The sequence below is a fragment of the Dermochelys coriacea genome, chromosome 5 (assembly GCF_009764565.3).
Source record: "Dermochelys coriacea isolate rDerCor1 chromosome 5, rDerCor1.pri.v4, whole genome shotgun sequence".
NCBI lineage: Eukaryota > Metazoa > Chordata > Testudines > Dermochelyidae > Dermochelys > Dermochelys coriacea.
Window position 1 is genome coordinate 58932469 of NC_050072.1, and position 17203 is coordinate 58949671.

Consider the following 17203-nt stretch of genomic DNA (forward strand, 5'->3'; position numbering starts at 1 on the left):
TTGGCTCTGTCCCTATTGGCTGACATTGTTGGTCATTAAGGGTGCCAAGCATTCCTTTAAGTGACATACACTGTTCGTGATTGCTGCTGTTCAGTAGGATGAAAGAAGAGTGACATAGGATAAGGAAAAATTAGTCATTGATAATTCTGTTTACCATAGTCCTTCCTACATCCATCCCCCTTTTCTCTGGAGAGTATCACTTGGGAGTTTTTTTCCACTCTGGTTTTACTATCTATTACTTTGCTTTGGAAGTCTCCAATTGGAAAGATAGTTGATGGATTAGTGCTTTTATATTAGCCTTGGTTGTCAGTTCTCTTACCTCCTTGCTTCTGGTAGGTGGAGTCCTAATGCTGTCTGTAATTGCTAGTGGTGTGCAGGATGTACAAAGAGAAGACTGTGATAAACAGAATTCCCAGTAAGTAATTTTTCCCAAATCCAACAGAATATATAATTCAGTACAATTATTGAGGGCACCTTATCCCACAAACATCTCAAGGGGCCTTATAATAATAAAATCAAAAAGGTAATTGAAATATATCAAGCACTGAGAAAAAGGACTTTTAATTTGAATCTTTAAAAATGTAATCGTGCCAGTGCTTAACCTATTTTATTAAACTTCTTGTCCCACTCTCATCTTCATCATAGCTAAACTTGATGGTTGCTCGGCACCTAGGCACTTTAGAAAATTCCTCTAGGCACTTATGTGTGTCTTCAGATACCTAAATACCTTTAAAATGTAGCGGCTAACGACCAATATAGCAATAATTCCCCCCCCCCAATATTTGATTGTTTGGGGAAAGGGGAGGGACACAGGGAGATAGGATTTAAAATGTGATATTGATATCCAGAGACTGAAATTCTCTGCTTATTCACTGAAAAGGAATAGCGTAAGCAGTGTTCGATCTAGCTTCTCCACACTGCCCCGTCAATAGAACTGTTTAAATATTGTGTTTGTTTGAATACAATGCATATTATTCATCCAGTTGTTATTCTGTGAATAATTAGCTCTAGTATTTGTCTGGCCCGTCCACCAAAATGCCTCTTCTGTGATCTGGAGAAACCACCTCTAATAGTAAGAAGGGGGAATTCAGTCTCCAAAGCCATTAAATCATGGGTGCCGCTGCTGAGATTGCAAACTAGAGTGCCAGTGAGTGCCCTTTATGATTCTGGTTTGTGTTGTGGCTCCTATTCACTGGGGGCTGGATTGAATCCATTAAATCAGTTAACTTCAGTTACCACACTAAAAGGTGAGAAACAGAAACCTAGAGGTGAAGTGTTCTGTATCCCACTACAGATGCCATCCAGTCCAACAATAGTTAATGTAAATATTGCCTGCTGCACTGCAAGTCCAGTAAGCTGCTTGTTCTGGCCTTCTAGACTAAAGAGGATAATAGATTCCCATCCTCTTTCTGATGCTCTAGCACAACAGAAGAGAACTCACTCAGATCCCTTAACTTCTCTTCATAGGATTTATTTTCCAAACTTTTTATCATTTCCTTTGCTGTCTGAAGTCTGTCCAAATCATTTATGTCATATTCAAAAAATATTGTTTGAAACTGAGTGAGGCTTGACCAGCGCTGCTTTAAGTAGTGCTGAGCAGAGCAGAGTAATTACCTGACTTTGTTTACACATCCTCCTATTACTACATACCAAGAGCTTTGCCTCTTTCCTGACAGCATCATATTACTGACTTGTATTCAATTTATAATCCACTGTAATGCACTGATCCTTCTTTGTGACACTTAGGATTTTTCCATTGAACAACTGGTCATATGTAGATTTAGTGGAACAGCCTGTTTGTTTTGCGTGTTTGTTCTTGACACCAGACCATTTTACTCTGGTCTCATGGTGCTCCTATCTGCTATTTATTTTTCTTTTCATACAATATCCATTTCAGCTGCTACTGTACTCTCAGACTTGTTGGGGGAAAATCAGGATGGCGGAGGGTTAATGGATTTATGAGTTGTTGAATCCAACATTGAGTTCCCCAGTGGCCTATAAATAAGATAGTTCATTATATATTCTTGACCCATATTTTATTTGCTGCTTTCTAGATACAGAAATTTGGTGATCCCAATGGAATTGTGCAGTTTGCTCCTGAATCATTATCTAGTAAGCACTATGAGGAGCCATCAGTCTTGGAAGGGCCAGAGAATATTACACTTTTCATCAAACGAGTCCAAGGCACTCTGGGGAACATAATGGTATTCTTACTCTCATTTTGGGGTTACTTAAAAACAGTATAATCTGAAGTCTTCATCCATTAGAATGCATATAGGAGAACAGGTGCAATTTAGACCTGTCTTAAGAAAGTCTTTTGATTGCTTACAGTGTTCATGTATTTTCTTTTGGAGCTGGCATAATTGAACAAGGGATTTGGCCCTAATATTTCATGTTTGGAAAGTCATGTCCAATTTCTATATTGATCGGACAAAATGTGGCATTTTTGACACTATCCTCTCTCTCTCTTCTCCTATTCTTATGATAGGGAGAATGGTGTAGAATGCATTTTTGAATAAAGTGATACCTTCTTAGAAAGGGAGCAACATAGACCCAATCTTCTCAGACAGCTGCATGCCGTACAACAGATGGGAATTGGGCCCTTGTGCTTTGAACAGTGATCAAGACTGGTTATTAAATCAGTTGGGGATTACCTCCTGAAGTTCTTCAGAATTCAGCAAGCTGTTTGTAGCATAATATCATGGACTCCCTTTCTGGTGCAATCATTTTTTGGTATTCTTTTTAAAAAGTATCCATTATCTTATATAATGGATATCATCTGTAGAAATTACTTTTTAAAAGGTATCTGATGTTGATGAAGTGGTAAGGATTTTCCTATTGTTCTCATTTGGCTGGAGTTCTATACAGAGGGGAAAGATTTAAAAAAAAATTGTGAACTCTACAGTAAACAACATTTGACCCACTTCGTATGTACCTGGACCCACTTGGTATGTTATATACCTTCAGTGCCCAAGGAACTATATTTTGTACTTTTAAGTACTTCGTCATTCTTAAGAGAAAAATTTCTTGGGGACTCTTGAGAGAGAGAACAGCAGGGGAGTTTTGACCAGTAAAAACAAACTGTGGAATTAGGCCTAAAAATTCTGTAGAGTGAACCTACAAAGATATTCAGAAACAACTACCATCACATTCAGGTCACTGAGTGGAAGCCTGGGGTGGAGGGAAGGCAGATTGTGGTCCTGTTTTAGGTTACTATGTCTGTTTCTTTTTTATATTTACATAAAATAATTTCTATTTTCTTGCTAAATGTTGTATCTTATGCTCTGTGTACCTGAGTGTATGAGAGTTCCAAGTTAGTAAACAATGTTTTTTCACTTATTTCAGGTTCACTGGAAGCTGAGTAGTGATTCTGATACTACAGGTGACTTCCTTGAGACAGGGGGTTCTGTCTCCATTGCTGAAAATCAGAGTGCTGCGGAGATCATTATTCATCTGTTACCAGATGATGTTCCAGAAGTAGATGAGAATTATGTGGTAGAGCTGGTTTCAGTGGAAGGAGGAGCAGATTTGGATCAGGACAAGAGAGTTTTGAAATTCACTGTGTTAGCAAACGATGACCCCCATGGAGTGTTTGCCTTGTACTCTGATAGGCAGTCAGTATTGATAGAGAGAGACTTGAGCCGGCATATTCAGATGAATATAACTCGATATGCTGGGACATTCGGAAATGTGAGTGTTGAGTACCGAATCTCATCTCATCATCAAGAACCAGTAATCACTCCTGAGAATACAGTGGGATGTCTGCTGGTGAAAGATGGTGCCAGCTTTGGTGTGAAGAGAGTACCAATAAGCAGCCAGGTCTGTAGTGTCCGTAAGCTGGATAAACCTCTCTAGTGTTTTGTTACCTAAATTTATGTCTACATCATATGTACAAATGTCATTGAATAAGACATTAAATGGTGATAAATAGTGTCTGTTGGAGAGAAAGAGAGAGAAACAATTTTGATGCTCTGGATTTTGTATTATTTATGTACAGTTGTGTTAAAAGAGAATGTGATTTTCAGTATAATAATGGAATATAAAAACAAGTCAGTGTGTATCAGTCATGTTTTCAGTTTTAGATTCTGTTGTGTAGGCCCAAATCCTCTCCCAAGAGTGGGCTGTTTACTGGAGAAGGCTGCTTGGTTCTGGAAGACTGAATCATCAAGACCTGCAATTACCCCACAGCTGCTGTATGCTCACATCTGTGGGCTGATGTGCATAACTGCAGATACACTAGCCTCACCCTACTCTGTTCTCTACACTTCCCATTCTGTTACTGAGCTCATTGTGCTAGATACTGTGAACCTATAATAAATGACAATCCTTGCCTCAAAGAGCTTACATTATACAAAACTGCTGTTGGCCTTCCTTCACAGTATTAACTTTTGTGTAATGATTTTGAGGAAGATCTTTGTTAAACTGCTTGCCACTTTAATGCTTCTCAGTGCATGTACCGTTAAAGGAGCTGCAGACCATTTCTATTACTTAATTCCTTAGCTCAGCTGATATTGTTGTTTTCAGTTGAATAAAATTGCCAGCTTTTAACATTTAAATTGTATCTTTAAAGGTGTTTCTCTTACTGGGCTTGAATTTCACTCTGGAACTGACCAATGCAAGCCTGATCAATGGAAGTGCCAATTATATGCCTAAAATAATATTAGGAAGAGCAAAATCAGCTACTCTGTCTATTCCGGAGGAAGCTGCCAATTCTCAGGTAACTAGACTGACTGCGCTGAAACAAGCTTACCACTAGAAGGCAGTTCCTAATAATTCTGTTACTAGAGGCCTGGGTACTGTATCTAGGTGATGCTAACATTTGTTTTTATGATCAAAGTCATCTTAACGGTTGACAGTATTGCCCAGTTGTTACATCTACAGTACACATCAAGGATCTGATAAACATTTTGTACCGCCTCAGAAATTCAAGAGACATAGTTTCTAAATGTATTAACTTTTGACACACTTTTTAAAAAAGTGTTTTATCTATCTTTATGGAGGAGATGGTATGATGGGATAACATGATTTTGGTAATTAATTGATCTTTAAATATTCATGGTAAATAGGCTGAGTGGCCTGTGATGGGATGTTAGATGGAGTGGGATCTGAGTTACTACAGAAAATTCTTTCCTGGGTATCTGGCTGGTGCATCTTGCCCATATGCTCAGGGTTTAACTGATCGCCATATTGGGGTTGGTAAGGAATTTTCCTCCAGGGCAGATTGGAAGAGGCCCTGGAGGTTTTCACCTTCCTCTGTAGCACGGGGCACGGGTCACTTGCTGGAGGATTCTCTGCTCCTTGAAGTCTTTAAACCATGATTTGAGGACTTCAATAGCTCAGACATAGGTGAGAGCTTTTTCGCAGGAGTGGGTGGGGGTGAGATTCTGTGGCCTGCGTTGTGCAGGAGGTCGGACTAGATGATCATAATGGTCTCTTCTGACCTTAGTATCTATGAATCTATATGAAATTAGAAAACAGCTGGTGAACCATAATAGATGTCTTTGCAGTTAGTTTATGCCTGTGTCTTCATAAATCTGAAGCATTAAGAATTTTAAGAAAAAATGTTGATTCCAGATAATATTCTCTCTTTAGCTTAAGTACTGAGTCTCAAAGCAGCATATACCAAGAGAGGTAGATTTCCTTCCATTCTTTAACACTGCAACTATAAAGCTTGACACCATTGTATTGAGCCAAATTCTGCTTCCACTTACTTCAGTGAGATTACATGGGAGTAAACAATGGCAGAATTGGTCCATAATAAAGTACTGTCTACTGTCAATTACCCTTTTTTAATATACTGGAAACAGACAATAGCATGTCACTGTCTTACCTCTTAAATTCTATTGATGCTAATATTAAATGCTTTTAGATCTCTTATCTTGAACCCCCTTTTTCTCTCTTGCCTCCTTCGATTCATAATTTAACTTTATTCAAATGGTTCTTTCCTTTAGCATTGTTTACTACCCCTTGGTTGCCACTTATATTATCACTTCTAGACTGTGAGAATAACCCTTTTAGTCAAAACTTCAGCTGAAGAACAAAGCTAATAGCTGGAACAAGTATTTATCTGCTGAGCAATGTCATTTGGCATTGACTTTCTTTTCATCAGATGCACAGTTGATCATTTATTTTCTGTCTGTGTATATATGCATACATATATGCATCATAATAGCTCCTCTCCAAGAGAGTTAAGAAGCTTTTTTTTCCCTTATGAAGAATAGATACCATGTGCTATACCCTGGTATCTTTAACACAGAAATCTAAGTCACATTAATTACCTATTTCCAAAACAATGAGTGAGTCTCAGAAATCCGGAATTTAGAATCTTTGGTAAATGCATGTGTAGTAGGTATATGGCTACTGTAATAATATAATATATATACAGTATATACATGCAATACTAGATATTCCCATATTGTTCTAACAAAGATGTATTATATGTTTCTGTAGGTTGGCTTTGAGTCTCTCATTTTACAACTTACAAACATTATAGAAGGGACAGGCGAAGCTGTGATAACCAGAAAAGGAGTGTATGGCTCTGTAACAGTTAGCTGGACTTCTGGATACCCACTTGATTTAATTCCAGAGTTTGTTCATCCAGGCAACATTACACCTGAATTTGGTGAGCACTTTCTTGTTACAGTATACTCAGAGCTACAGAATTTCCATGTCTGACTAACTCCACTTTAGTTGTTGCTCTAATATTTTTGTACATTTCATGCTCCCTTTTTAGTAAGAAATTATTGTTAGAATGAAAGTATATGATATGATTTTTATTTGTGAGTAGTAAGGTTTCTTTTTGGAATAAGGAAAACCTTGCATTTCATAGATAATGTACTCCTTAGTGCAATATGCATCTTGTTATACTTCTGAAGAACTGCTTTATAGACAAAAGGCGCTGTATTTGTCATGCAGATTTCCACTTCCCTAGACAGAGCAGGAGTCTGATGATAACTCACATTTCTCTATGCTCAAAACTAAAAAGAGGATTCCTGTTTAACAATTTGTGAATTGTTGCTTCTCTGTCTTTCTCCAGGTAATGTTACATTTTCTTATGGTGAACAAAACAAAGTAATTTCATTTCATGTTATTCCAAGCTTAAATAGACCGGAGGCATTTGCTATCCATCTAACATCAGTGTACAGCAATGTGTCTGGTGGAGCTTACCTGAGGTAAGGGTATTACTTAGACCCTTGGTTAATTGCATGGACCCCAACAAATGGATATATGCAGTAAAAATTCTGATCTGATTACAAACATTTAAACTGTGCAAAACCCAATTGAGTTATAAAAAGGAAAAATCAGCAACATAAAGATTAGGTAACTTTGTTGGTGAACCCATGGCTCCAGACCAAATGGAACCAATTGGTAGGGCTGCTCTGATCAGATCTGGAACCTCTTGCAAAGCCAGTCAATTCCTTGGCAGTAGTGTGTAGGGTATAATAGGGGAATGGACAATTTGCCTACAACTGGGATATCTATATATATGTTTGTGGAGGCAGTTACAGGCATAGAGGATCCAAGATTTTCTGAGAAACTGGAGGAGAAGTGGAATCTATAATTTTCCTCTGCAACGGCCACAATATAGAGAAATGCATTAAATATATCCTAATATCCTAGGGGTCACCAATTATCACCACAGAGCTTTCCCTCTGTGCAAAGGATGTCTCTCTCCATACTGCAAAAAGAAAAGGAGTACTCGTGGCACCTTAGAGACTAACAAATTTATTAGAGCATAAGCTTTCGTGAGTTACAGCTCACTTCATCGGATGCACCAAATGCATCCGATGAAGTGAGCTGTAACTCACGAAAGCTTATGCTCTAATGAATTTGTTAGTCTCTAAGGTGCCACAAGTACTCCTTTTCTTTTTGCGAATACAGACTAACACGGCTGCTACTCTGAAACCTTTCTCCATACTGTGAAGCACTGAAACATGAGCAAAAAACACCATACTAGTATTGGTGGGTCTGTCTAACCATTGGCAGTGTTTTCTTAACTGGCATCCAGTCAATTTTTGCAAAAAGTCAAAAACTGAATGTGTATAGAGAGTGAGTCATCCCATCCCCCAAAGAGGTGTTAGATGAGACTTGATGAATATTTTTCGGTGCAGTGTGTGGGAAGGTTGCATTGCTACAACCTTTCTGGTAGGTAAAAGGAGAAAAAAAATGAAGCAAATTGCACCTACTCTGAAGTCACTTACCTTACATAAAATTCTGGTATCTCCAAAAAAGAACCAATTTTGAAAAGAATTAAAATTGCTGAATTAAACTAGACTCCATTAGAACTACTAAGTTTGAGGCTGCAGAATCAATGGCTGCTGTGAGTTTCAGTGCATTGATCTGTAGGACTCTGTCCCACAGTTACCACTAGTTTAAAAGATGCTGCAAGATATCCCATTTTGACATGCAAAGTGAGTGGAAGCTATTGCAAGACTCTCAGTGAGGGTGTAAAATACTGCTTGATTCTCTTAAAAAAAAATTACTGGCAATAATTTCTTTCAGGCTCAGGCCTATAAGACCTGAAAAGGAGATTGGTCCAGAGGAGGGAACGGTAGGCAACGCCTACTCTTTGTCCTGGATATGCAGTGAATAAAGACAAAACACACACACAAAGGATAGGTCTAAGCATCAGGCTGCAACTTTTATTTAATTGACATAACACTGAGATGAACAGTACCCCCAGGGAAAACAGTGATCCAGTGTGGAAGGACATGACTGCATGAGTGCTTATGAGTGCATGAGCACCCTCTGCTTGACCTCCTTACATCACCCATGGGATCCAGCCAGCTGCTGGAATCACTGACCAACACCCCTTCTTGTTTGAGGAACGAGAGTAAGAAGACGTGTACAACAATCTACTCTAGATTTGAGATATCCATCCCTGCCCAAGAAATAACAAACACCACCAGAAACCTTCCTGACTCCCATGCTCAGGTTTACCCCATGAGCAGGCCCACTGACAACTGCCCTACCCTATGCTGGACACTGAGAGAAAATTCTTCCTCGCTCCCCTGCGTGGAGATATGTCTACATCCCCAATATACCAGGAAAGTCAGTTCTGGGGCATTCAAGACACAGTAACTCAGAGGGTGGGTAGGTGCAGCCCAGACACCTGGGAACAAGGCCTGGGGAGAGGCCTTAAATGCTGGGGGAGGGGTGCAGCCATGTAGTCATCTGCCTCTCTCAGACTGGTCAGCTGGACTCTACAGAGTGGGGCCAATACCTTGCTCCATATCTGGTGCTATTCTTGACCTCTCCATCCCTGCCTACAGCACCATCATTAGTTATCTATGAATAGAGTCAAGAAAGAAAGAAAATAAAGTAATTGGAGAATGAATAAAGAAGGACAAAAAGTGTTAATTAAAATAACTATTTTAATTAGTAATAATTATAAGGTATTTGACTAAATAACTGAGCTCCTCTCAAGGTGTTCCTATATTTAACCAGTAAGTTGTTTGTTTTGTTCTTCCTATTTATGAATTAAATTAGTACAAGGCTGTCTCTGCAACATCTCACTAAAAAACTATAAAGATGCCACAATAATACCGCTCTAAACCAGATCATCTTTATTCATTTTCTTTCCTTCTTTCTCCTGCCTCAACTCCTAGCTCATCACACCCCACATCCCTGTGGTATTGAGAGGAGACATTAATGCAGAGAATGTCTGTTCTCCTGATCCTGACTTTCCTCCCATTGCCCTACTGCTTCTCTCACATCTGTGGAATAGTTTCTGCGAGGTTTAAAGTAAGGGGGAAATCCGTGGTGCCGGAACTCCCAATTTCCATGCACCCCACCTTCTTTTGCACCTTCTCTGTTCTTGGAAGTAGAAGATCGCATACAGGCCATAATAATTATTGTTTCTTCTTGCCTCAGCCTGCAGCCCAGGCTGAAAGGCTTGAAAGTTCTCTGGACTGACCCATCAAGAACACTCCCTGTGAAGGGAACCTTTTTACCTTCTCTGTCACATTGTCACAACTCCTCCCTTCACCCTCTACACACCAAACTATTCTGAGCGGGGAACTTTTTTTGGTATGGTAACATTTTACATCCAACTTCTTGCATCCATAAATGACTACATAGAATGCAAGACAACAGAGTATAAGACCCCATCATTTTTAATGGGTGATTTGTGTTTCTTAATTCAACTTTTATGTTTTCTATTTCAGGTCAGGATGCACAGTAGCTGAAATTGAGCCAATGGGTGTCTTCCAATTTTCCCCTAACTCAAGACATGTTTCAGTTGAAGAAGATGTGCAGATGATCAGATTGCATGTCCAAAGATTGTTTGGGTTCCAAAGCAACCTCACTAAGTTGACCTATCAGACTATTGCAGGAAGTGCCAAACCTTTAGAAGACTTTGAACCTGTTCAAAATGGAGAGCTTGTGTTTGGACATTTTCAGGCAGAGGCTGTAGTTGAAATATCAATCGTCGATGACACAATTTCTGAGATGGATGAAGTATTTTTTGTAAAGTTAACTTCAGTTGAAGTTCTGGCCATTGAAAAATTTAATCCTAATAGGAATCCACGTTTGAATCCAGATCTTAGTGTTGCAGCAATTACGTTATTAGCCAATGATATTGTTCACGGAATCATCAGTCTTGGGCCAGGATTTATTTATACTGAGGAAGACACAAACAATAGTACACCCAACACAGTGATACTTAATATCAGAAGAACCCAGGGCTTTGCTGGTGATGTCAAAGTAACTGTTAAAACCTTTGGTGGAGTGAGTGCACAGAGTGGGATTGATGAATTTCCTTTTGAGAATGTGTATGGAAATTCTAACCTGACATGGGCAACTGAAGGGATGGACTTTGAGGAACAGATTATATCTGTGACACTGCTGGATAGAGAGAAAGAAAGCAAAGTGTCTGTCAGAATTCTTGATGATGATGAGCCCGAAGGGCAAGAATTCTTCTATGTTTTCCTCTCAGACCCTCAAGGTGGAGCTCAGGTTGTGGAGGGAAAGGATGAATATGGGTTTGCAGCTTTTGCAACAATAATTATCACAGGTAATGTTATTGTTTTCAGAGATTCAGTGCATAAATGCAGTATAATTTAACATATAAAGCTGTCTAACCCTGAGTTCCTCTGGCAAATTCCATTAAGATTGGGATTTCTTTCCATGGGATATGCAGGGTATTTTGTTCCTAAATCTCTAGAGTTTGCAGATGTATGGAGGCTTTATGTCTCTGTACTGCCTGTCAAATCCCACCTTCCTTCCTTTGGCAATGTGCATTTTTCATGACCCAAACTCTCATTGGCTTACCTACTGGATGCTGCCCAATCCCCATTCCTGGGGTATTTTACTTGGCACACTCTGTGTCCCCTTTGAGAGGAGGCATTAGTGCAGACAGTGTCTGTTCCTTGGACCTTGATTTTCCTCCCATTGACCCGTTGCCTCCCTAATCTCTGAAGTAGTTTCTGCAAGGTTTAAACAAAGGGGGAATCTGTGGTGCTGGAAATCCCCACCTTCTTTAGCTCCTTCTCTGTTTATGGAAGTGTAGGGTAGCATATGGGCCATAATGATTATTGTAGATTAAATCTGATAATTAGCTAAGAGCTTTTCTCTCTCAGTGATTGCATCCTAATGCCAGAGGTTACTACCAGAACTCTGGTTTACTTTAATTTGTAAATAGCTACCATAACATTTTCCCATATAGTTGCACAGAGATCTTTTGAAATATGAATCTTAAGGAATTGTTCATTGTGTTGAAAGCACTCTGATTCAAAGTCGTTTTTATAGAGCATATAATGTAGGTGGTATGACTGGATAACAGCAGTGATAACAAGTCCTTTAGAAATTCAAATCAAGCAAAATACTTTTAATATTACATGCTTCTTTTCCATTCATAGTTACTACGGTTGTTCATGTAAATAGCAATTTGCATGCACGTGCAAGTTAGTCACATAATTGCATGCATGTAGATTATTTTTAAGAAATTAATTATATAGTGCTATAGGTATGTGAGATGTGCTAAGCTTATGGTCTATATTAAATGAACACAGGTAATAAGGTCAAGAACAATGTTGAGGGGAAGAAAGGTGACACACATGCTGTGTCTGAACCAGATTGGAAGTCTCTTACCAGCTGACTTTATTAAAATAACAGGCTCTTTCTTCCCCAGTGTAGAGTAATGCTATTATGGGGGGATCCTTTAGAGCTAATACATTTTTAAATGAATATGATGGACAGCAGTTATTCTGAGTGGGCCTATTCTGTAAGGAATTTATGGGTGAGATTTTAGAGAGTAATTAATGTTGGCCTGCCACTAGACCCACTGAAGTCAGTGGGAGCAGAGTTAGAAAAACCCAAGTGCTTCTGAAGATTTCAGTTTACCTGCACAGAAGAGGCTAGGCATCTGACCAGAAATTGCCTTTCACAATGAGCTATTTTCACAGTTAAAAGACAATCTGCAAAATTAAAATGTAAAGATTTCACTTGGGTTACTAGATAAATGTAGGAACGCATGAGATTTTTTTATGTTTGAAGGAGACTTTTGTGGTTACATCCTTTGTTCCCTTTGAAAATTTGGCTCTTTGTGTACTTTATATCATACCTTGTGCACGTTTTTCATTTTAAGCAACTCTTTCTGCATTAAATATGTACAACTTATTCTCAACTTTATTTGCTTCCTAATCAGTTTGATGTACTGTTTCTCATACAGGGAATGATCTTCAAAATGGCATTTTGGGATTCAGTGCAGAGGTACAAAATGGCCTTGTGCTTGATGAAGATTCTGAAAGCAGGGAGGTGCAGCTGATAGTCACAAGGCAACCAAACAGGTGCAGTCAACAGCTGATAAAAGTGCTGTCCCCACATGCTGTAATGTGCTGTATTGAAATCAAGGATGCTGCTGTTAGCAGAAGAGGTTATCATGGAATTTTATAATAAATCTTTGACTTTCAGCTGCTCTAATGGTTTATTGTAATTTTGCAAATTTGCTTCATAAATTTAAAATGTGATTGTTAGTCAGTGTACTGTTACTAAACAGAAATAAGAATTAAATATCTACCTAACTAATACACATCATAACTGAGATGAGACATTAATTTCCTTGCTATGTACTCACACTTAAGATTAATTGCTTCGTTGGCTAAAAACGTCTCCGAAACTTAAGATCTTCTTGGCTATTGTACAGTAGGTCTGAGTAGTAATATGTGTATTTAATAAGATACATGTGTGCCAATATATATTTATGTATTGCCACACGCTGTATGTATACTTTTTCCATATTACACACACTATCAAATATGCTAGTGATTTTCAGACATAGGTAAGTCAGTCCCTGTTTCAAAATGCTTACAATCTAGGATTCCTGTTCAGCAAAGTACTTAAACATATGCTTAACTTGAACCACCATGGTAGTCCCATGACCTCAATTAAGCACATACGTAAGTAACTTGCTGACTTAAGTGACTTGCTGAGACCTAGATCTAGCTTGCTTCCCAATAACTGGCTGACATTGCTCTTGTGACTTTTATTAATATAGCTAATTTCAGAGGAAATAACATACAACAAAAAGAAAAATATTTTTTCTTCTGAAAGCATTTTGCTTTCCAGTGGTAAATTTTTATTATTAATAAAAAATGAATGTGTCTATGTGGTTTAGCTTCCCTGAAGCAATAGCTGCCATCTTAAATGCATTTAAACTGCTTTGGTTTGCTTTGTTCATAGGGCTTTTGAAGATGTGAAGATCTTTTGGCGGGTGACCTTTAATAAAACATCTGTTATCCTTCAGAAGGATGGAATAAACCTGGAAAATGAGCTGTTGGCTGCGTTAGGGGTTACCACCTGCATGGCAGGTCAAACAATATGCAACATCTCAGTTGGAATAAAACCTGATAATGTAAGTAGTTTATTAATATTTATAGTGCATCATGACAAATATAAAAACCCCATGGGTCCTGATTGAGAGAACTTAAAATCCAGGGGCCATGTCTGCAGGTCGTTACTCAGTTTCTTCTCAGTCCTCACACAAATTCCCATTTTCTTTAATTGCTGCTTTGCCTCCAGAATGGCTAATTAAAAACTGAGGAAGGGGCTGAGGGTTTGGCCCTAGAGAATGCTGCAGTTATTGAAGACATACAGGAATTATAAGGTAAAGTAGGTTGCAGTCACTTCAGTGAAATAAGTATTCAGTACAAATGGGCTCTTACCCTTTACACATTTCAGAGTAGCAGCCGTGTTAGTCTGTATTCGCAAAAAGAAAAGGAGTACTTGTGGCACCTTAGAGACTAACAAATTTATTAGAGCATAAGCTTTCGTGAGCTACAGCTCACTTCATCGGATGCATTTGGTGGAAAAAACAGAGGAGAGATTTATATACACACACTCAGAGAACATGAAACACTGGGTTTATCATACACACTGTAAGGAGAGTGATCACTTAAGATAAGCCATCACCAGCAGCAGGGCGGGGAAAGGAGGAAAACCTTTTATGGTGACAAGCAAGGTAGGCTAATTCCAGCAGTAAACAAGAATATCAGAGGAACAGTGGGGGGTGGGGTGGGAGGGAGAAATACCATGGGGAAATAGTTTTACTTTGTGTAATGACTCATCCATTCCCAGTCTCTATTCAAGCCTAAGTTAATTGTATCCAGTTTGCAAATTAATTCCAATTCAGCAGTCTCTCGTTGGAGTCTGTTTTTGAAGCTTTTTTGTTGAAGTATAGCCACTCTTAGGTCTGTGATCGAGTGACCAGAGAGATTGAAGTGTTCTCCAACTGGTTTTTGAATGTTATAATTCTTGACGTCTGATTTGTGTCCATTCATTCTTTTACGTAGAGACTGTCCAGTTTGGCCAATGTACATGGCAGAGGGGCATTGCTGGCACATGATGGCATATATCACATTGGTAGATGCGCAGGTGAACGAGCCTCTGATAGTGTGGCTGATGTGATTAGGCCCTATGATGGTATCCCCTGAATAGATATGTGGACAGAGTTGGCAACGGGCTTTGTTGCAAGGATAGGTTCCTGGGTTAGTGGTTCTGTTGTGTGGTGTGTGGTTGCTGGTGAGTATTTGCTTCAGATTGGGGGGCTGTCTGTAAGCAAGGACTGGCCTGTCTCCCAAGATCTGTGAGAGTGATGGGTCGTCCTTCAGGATAGGTTGTAGATCCTTGATGATGCGTTGGAGAGGTTTTAGTTGGGGGCTGAAGGTGATGGCTAGTGGCGTTCTGTTGTTTTCTTTGTTGGGCCTGTCCTGTAGTAGGTGACTTCTGGGTACTCTTCTGGCTCTGTCAATCTGTTTCTTCACTTCGGCAGGTGGGTATTGTAGTTGTAGGAATGCATGATAGAGATCTTGTAGGTGTTTGTCTCTGTCTGAGGGGTTGGAGCAAATGCGGTTATATCATAGCGCTTGGCTGTAGACAATGGATCGAGTGGTATGATCTGGATGAAAGCTAGAGGCATGTAGGTAGGAATAGCGGTCAGTAGGTTTCCGATATAGGGTGGTGTTTATGTGACCATCGCTTATTAGCACCGTAGTGTCCAGGAAGTGGATCTCTTGTGTGGACTGGTCCAGGCTGAAGTTGATGTTGGGATGGAAATTGTTGAAATCATGGTGGAATTCCTCAAGAGCTTCTTTTCCATGGGTCCAGATGATGAAGATGTCATCAATGTAGTGCAAGTAGAGTAGGGGCATTAGGGGACGAGAGCTGAGGAAGCGTTGTTCTAAGTCAGCCATAAAAATGTTGGCATACTGTGGGGCCATGCGGGTACCCATCGCAGTGCCGCTGATTTGAAGGTATACATTGTCACCAAATGTGAAATAGTTATGGGTCAGGACAAAGTCAGCAAGTTCAGCCACCAAAGTTCAGCCACCATGCATTCCTACAACTACAATACCCACCTGCTGAAGTGAAGAAACAGATTGACAGAGCCAGAAGAGTACCCAGAAGTCACCTACTACAGGACAGGCCCAACAAAGAAAACAACAGAACGCCAGTAGCCATCACCTTCAGCCCCCAACTAAAACCTCTCCAACGCATCATCAAGGATCTACAACCTATCCTGAAGGACGAGCCATCATTCTCACAGATCTTGGGAGACAGACCAGTCCTTGCTTACAGACAGCCCCTCAAGCTGAAGCAAATACTCACCAGCAACCACACACCACACAACAGAACCACTAACCCAGGAACCTATCCTTGCAACAAAGCCCGTTGCCAACTCTTCCACATATCTATTCAGGGGATACCATCATAGGGCCTTATCACATCAGCCACACTATCAGAGGCTCGTTCACCTGCGCATCTACCAATGTGATATATGGCATCATGTGCCAGCAGTGCCCCTCTGCCATGTACATTGGCCAAACTGGACAGTCTCTACATAAAAGAATGAATGGACACAAATCAGACGTCAAGAATTATAACATTCAAAAACCAGTTGGAGAACACTTCAATCTCTCTGGTCACTCGATCACAGACCTAAGAGTGGCTATACTTCAACAAAAAAGCTTCAAAAACAGACTCCAACGAGAGACTGCTGAATTGGAATTAATTTGCAAACTGGATACAATTAACTTAGGCTTGAATAGAGACTGGGAATGGATGAGTCATTACACAAAGTAAAACTATTTCCCCATGGTATTTCTCCCTCCCACCCCACCCCCCACTGTTCCTCTGATATTCTTGTTAACTGCTGGAATTAGCCTACCTTGCTTGTCACCATGAAAGGTTTTCCTCCTTTCCCCCCCCTGCTGCTGGTGATGGCTTATCTTAAGTGATCACTCTCCTTACAGTGTGTATGATGAAACCCATTGTTTCATGTTCTCTGTGTGTGTGTATATAAATCTCTCCTCTGTTTTTTCCACCAAATGCATCCGATGAAGTGAGCTGTAGCTCACGAAAGCTTATGCTCTAATAAATTTGTTAGTCTCTAAGGTGCCACAAGTACTCCTTTTCCCTTTACACATTGAATATTTGTTTCACCAAAGCCCTTAATATGTGATTCACTTTAACCATATGACCTGAGTAATCCCATCTGATTCAGCAAAACATGTAAGCACATTCTTAACTGTAAGCAAATGTATGCCTTATTGAAGCCAATGAGACTGAAATATGTTCTTTAATGAACATTATAGGATCAGTCGAGTGTTGCTGAATTAGGACCTAATACATTCCATGACTGTGATAACTAAGGCAGTATTTCAATAAATTGGAATCTTAAACCTGCCTGGTCTCAAAGATTGATCTG

The 17203-nt window shown here is 39.6% G+C and overlaps 1 protein-coding gene across 1 annotated transcript in view; it reads left to right on the forward strand.

Moving 5' to 3' along the window:
* LOC119856288 (adhesion G-protein coupled receptor V1) overlaps positions 1-17203 on the forward strand; it is a 336541-nt gene that overhangs the window by 91196 nt on the left and 228142 nt on the right. The window contains exons 47-54 of the mRNA XM_043514160.1: positions 2055-2204; positions 3346-3819; positions 4571-4717; positions 6451-6622; positions 7037-7172; positions 10167-11014; positions 12671-12788; positions 13681-13852. Coding sequence (XP_043370095.1) covers positions 2055-2204; positions 3346-3819; positions 4571-4717; positions 6451-6622; positions 7037-7172; positions 10167-11014; positions 12671-12788; positions 13681-13852 — 2217 coding nt within the window. The remainder of the gene's footprint in view (positions 1-2054; positions 2205-3345; positions 3820-4570; positions 4718-6450; positions 6623-7036; positions 7173-10166; positions 11015-12670; positions 12789-13680; positions 13853-17203) is intronic.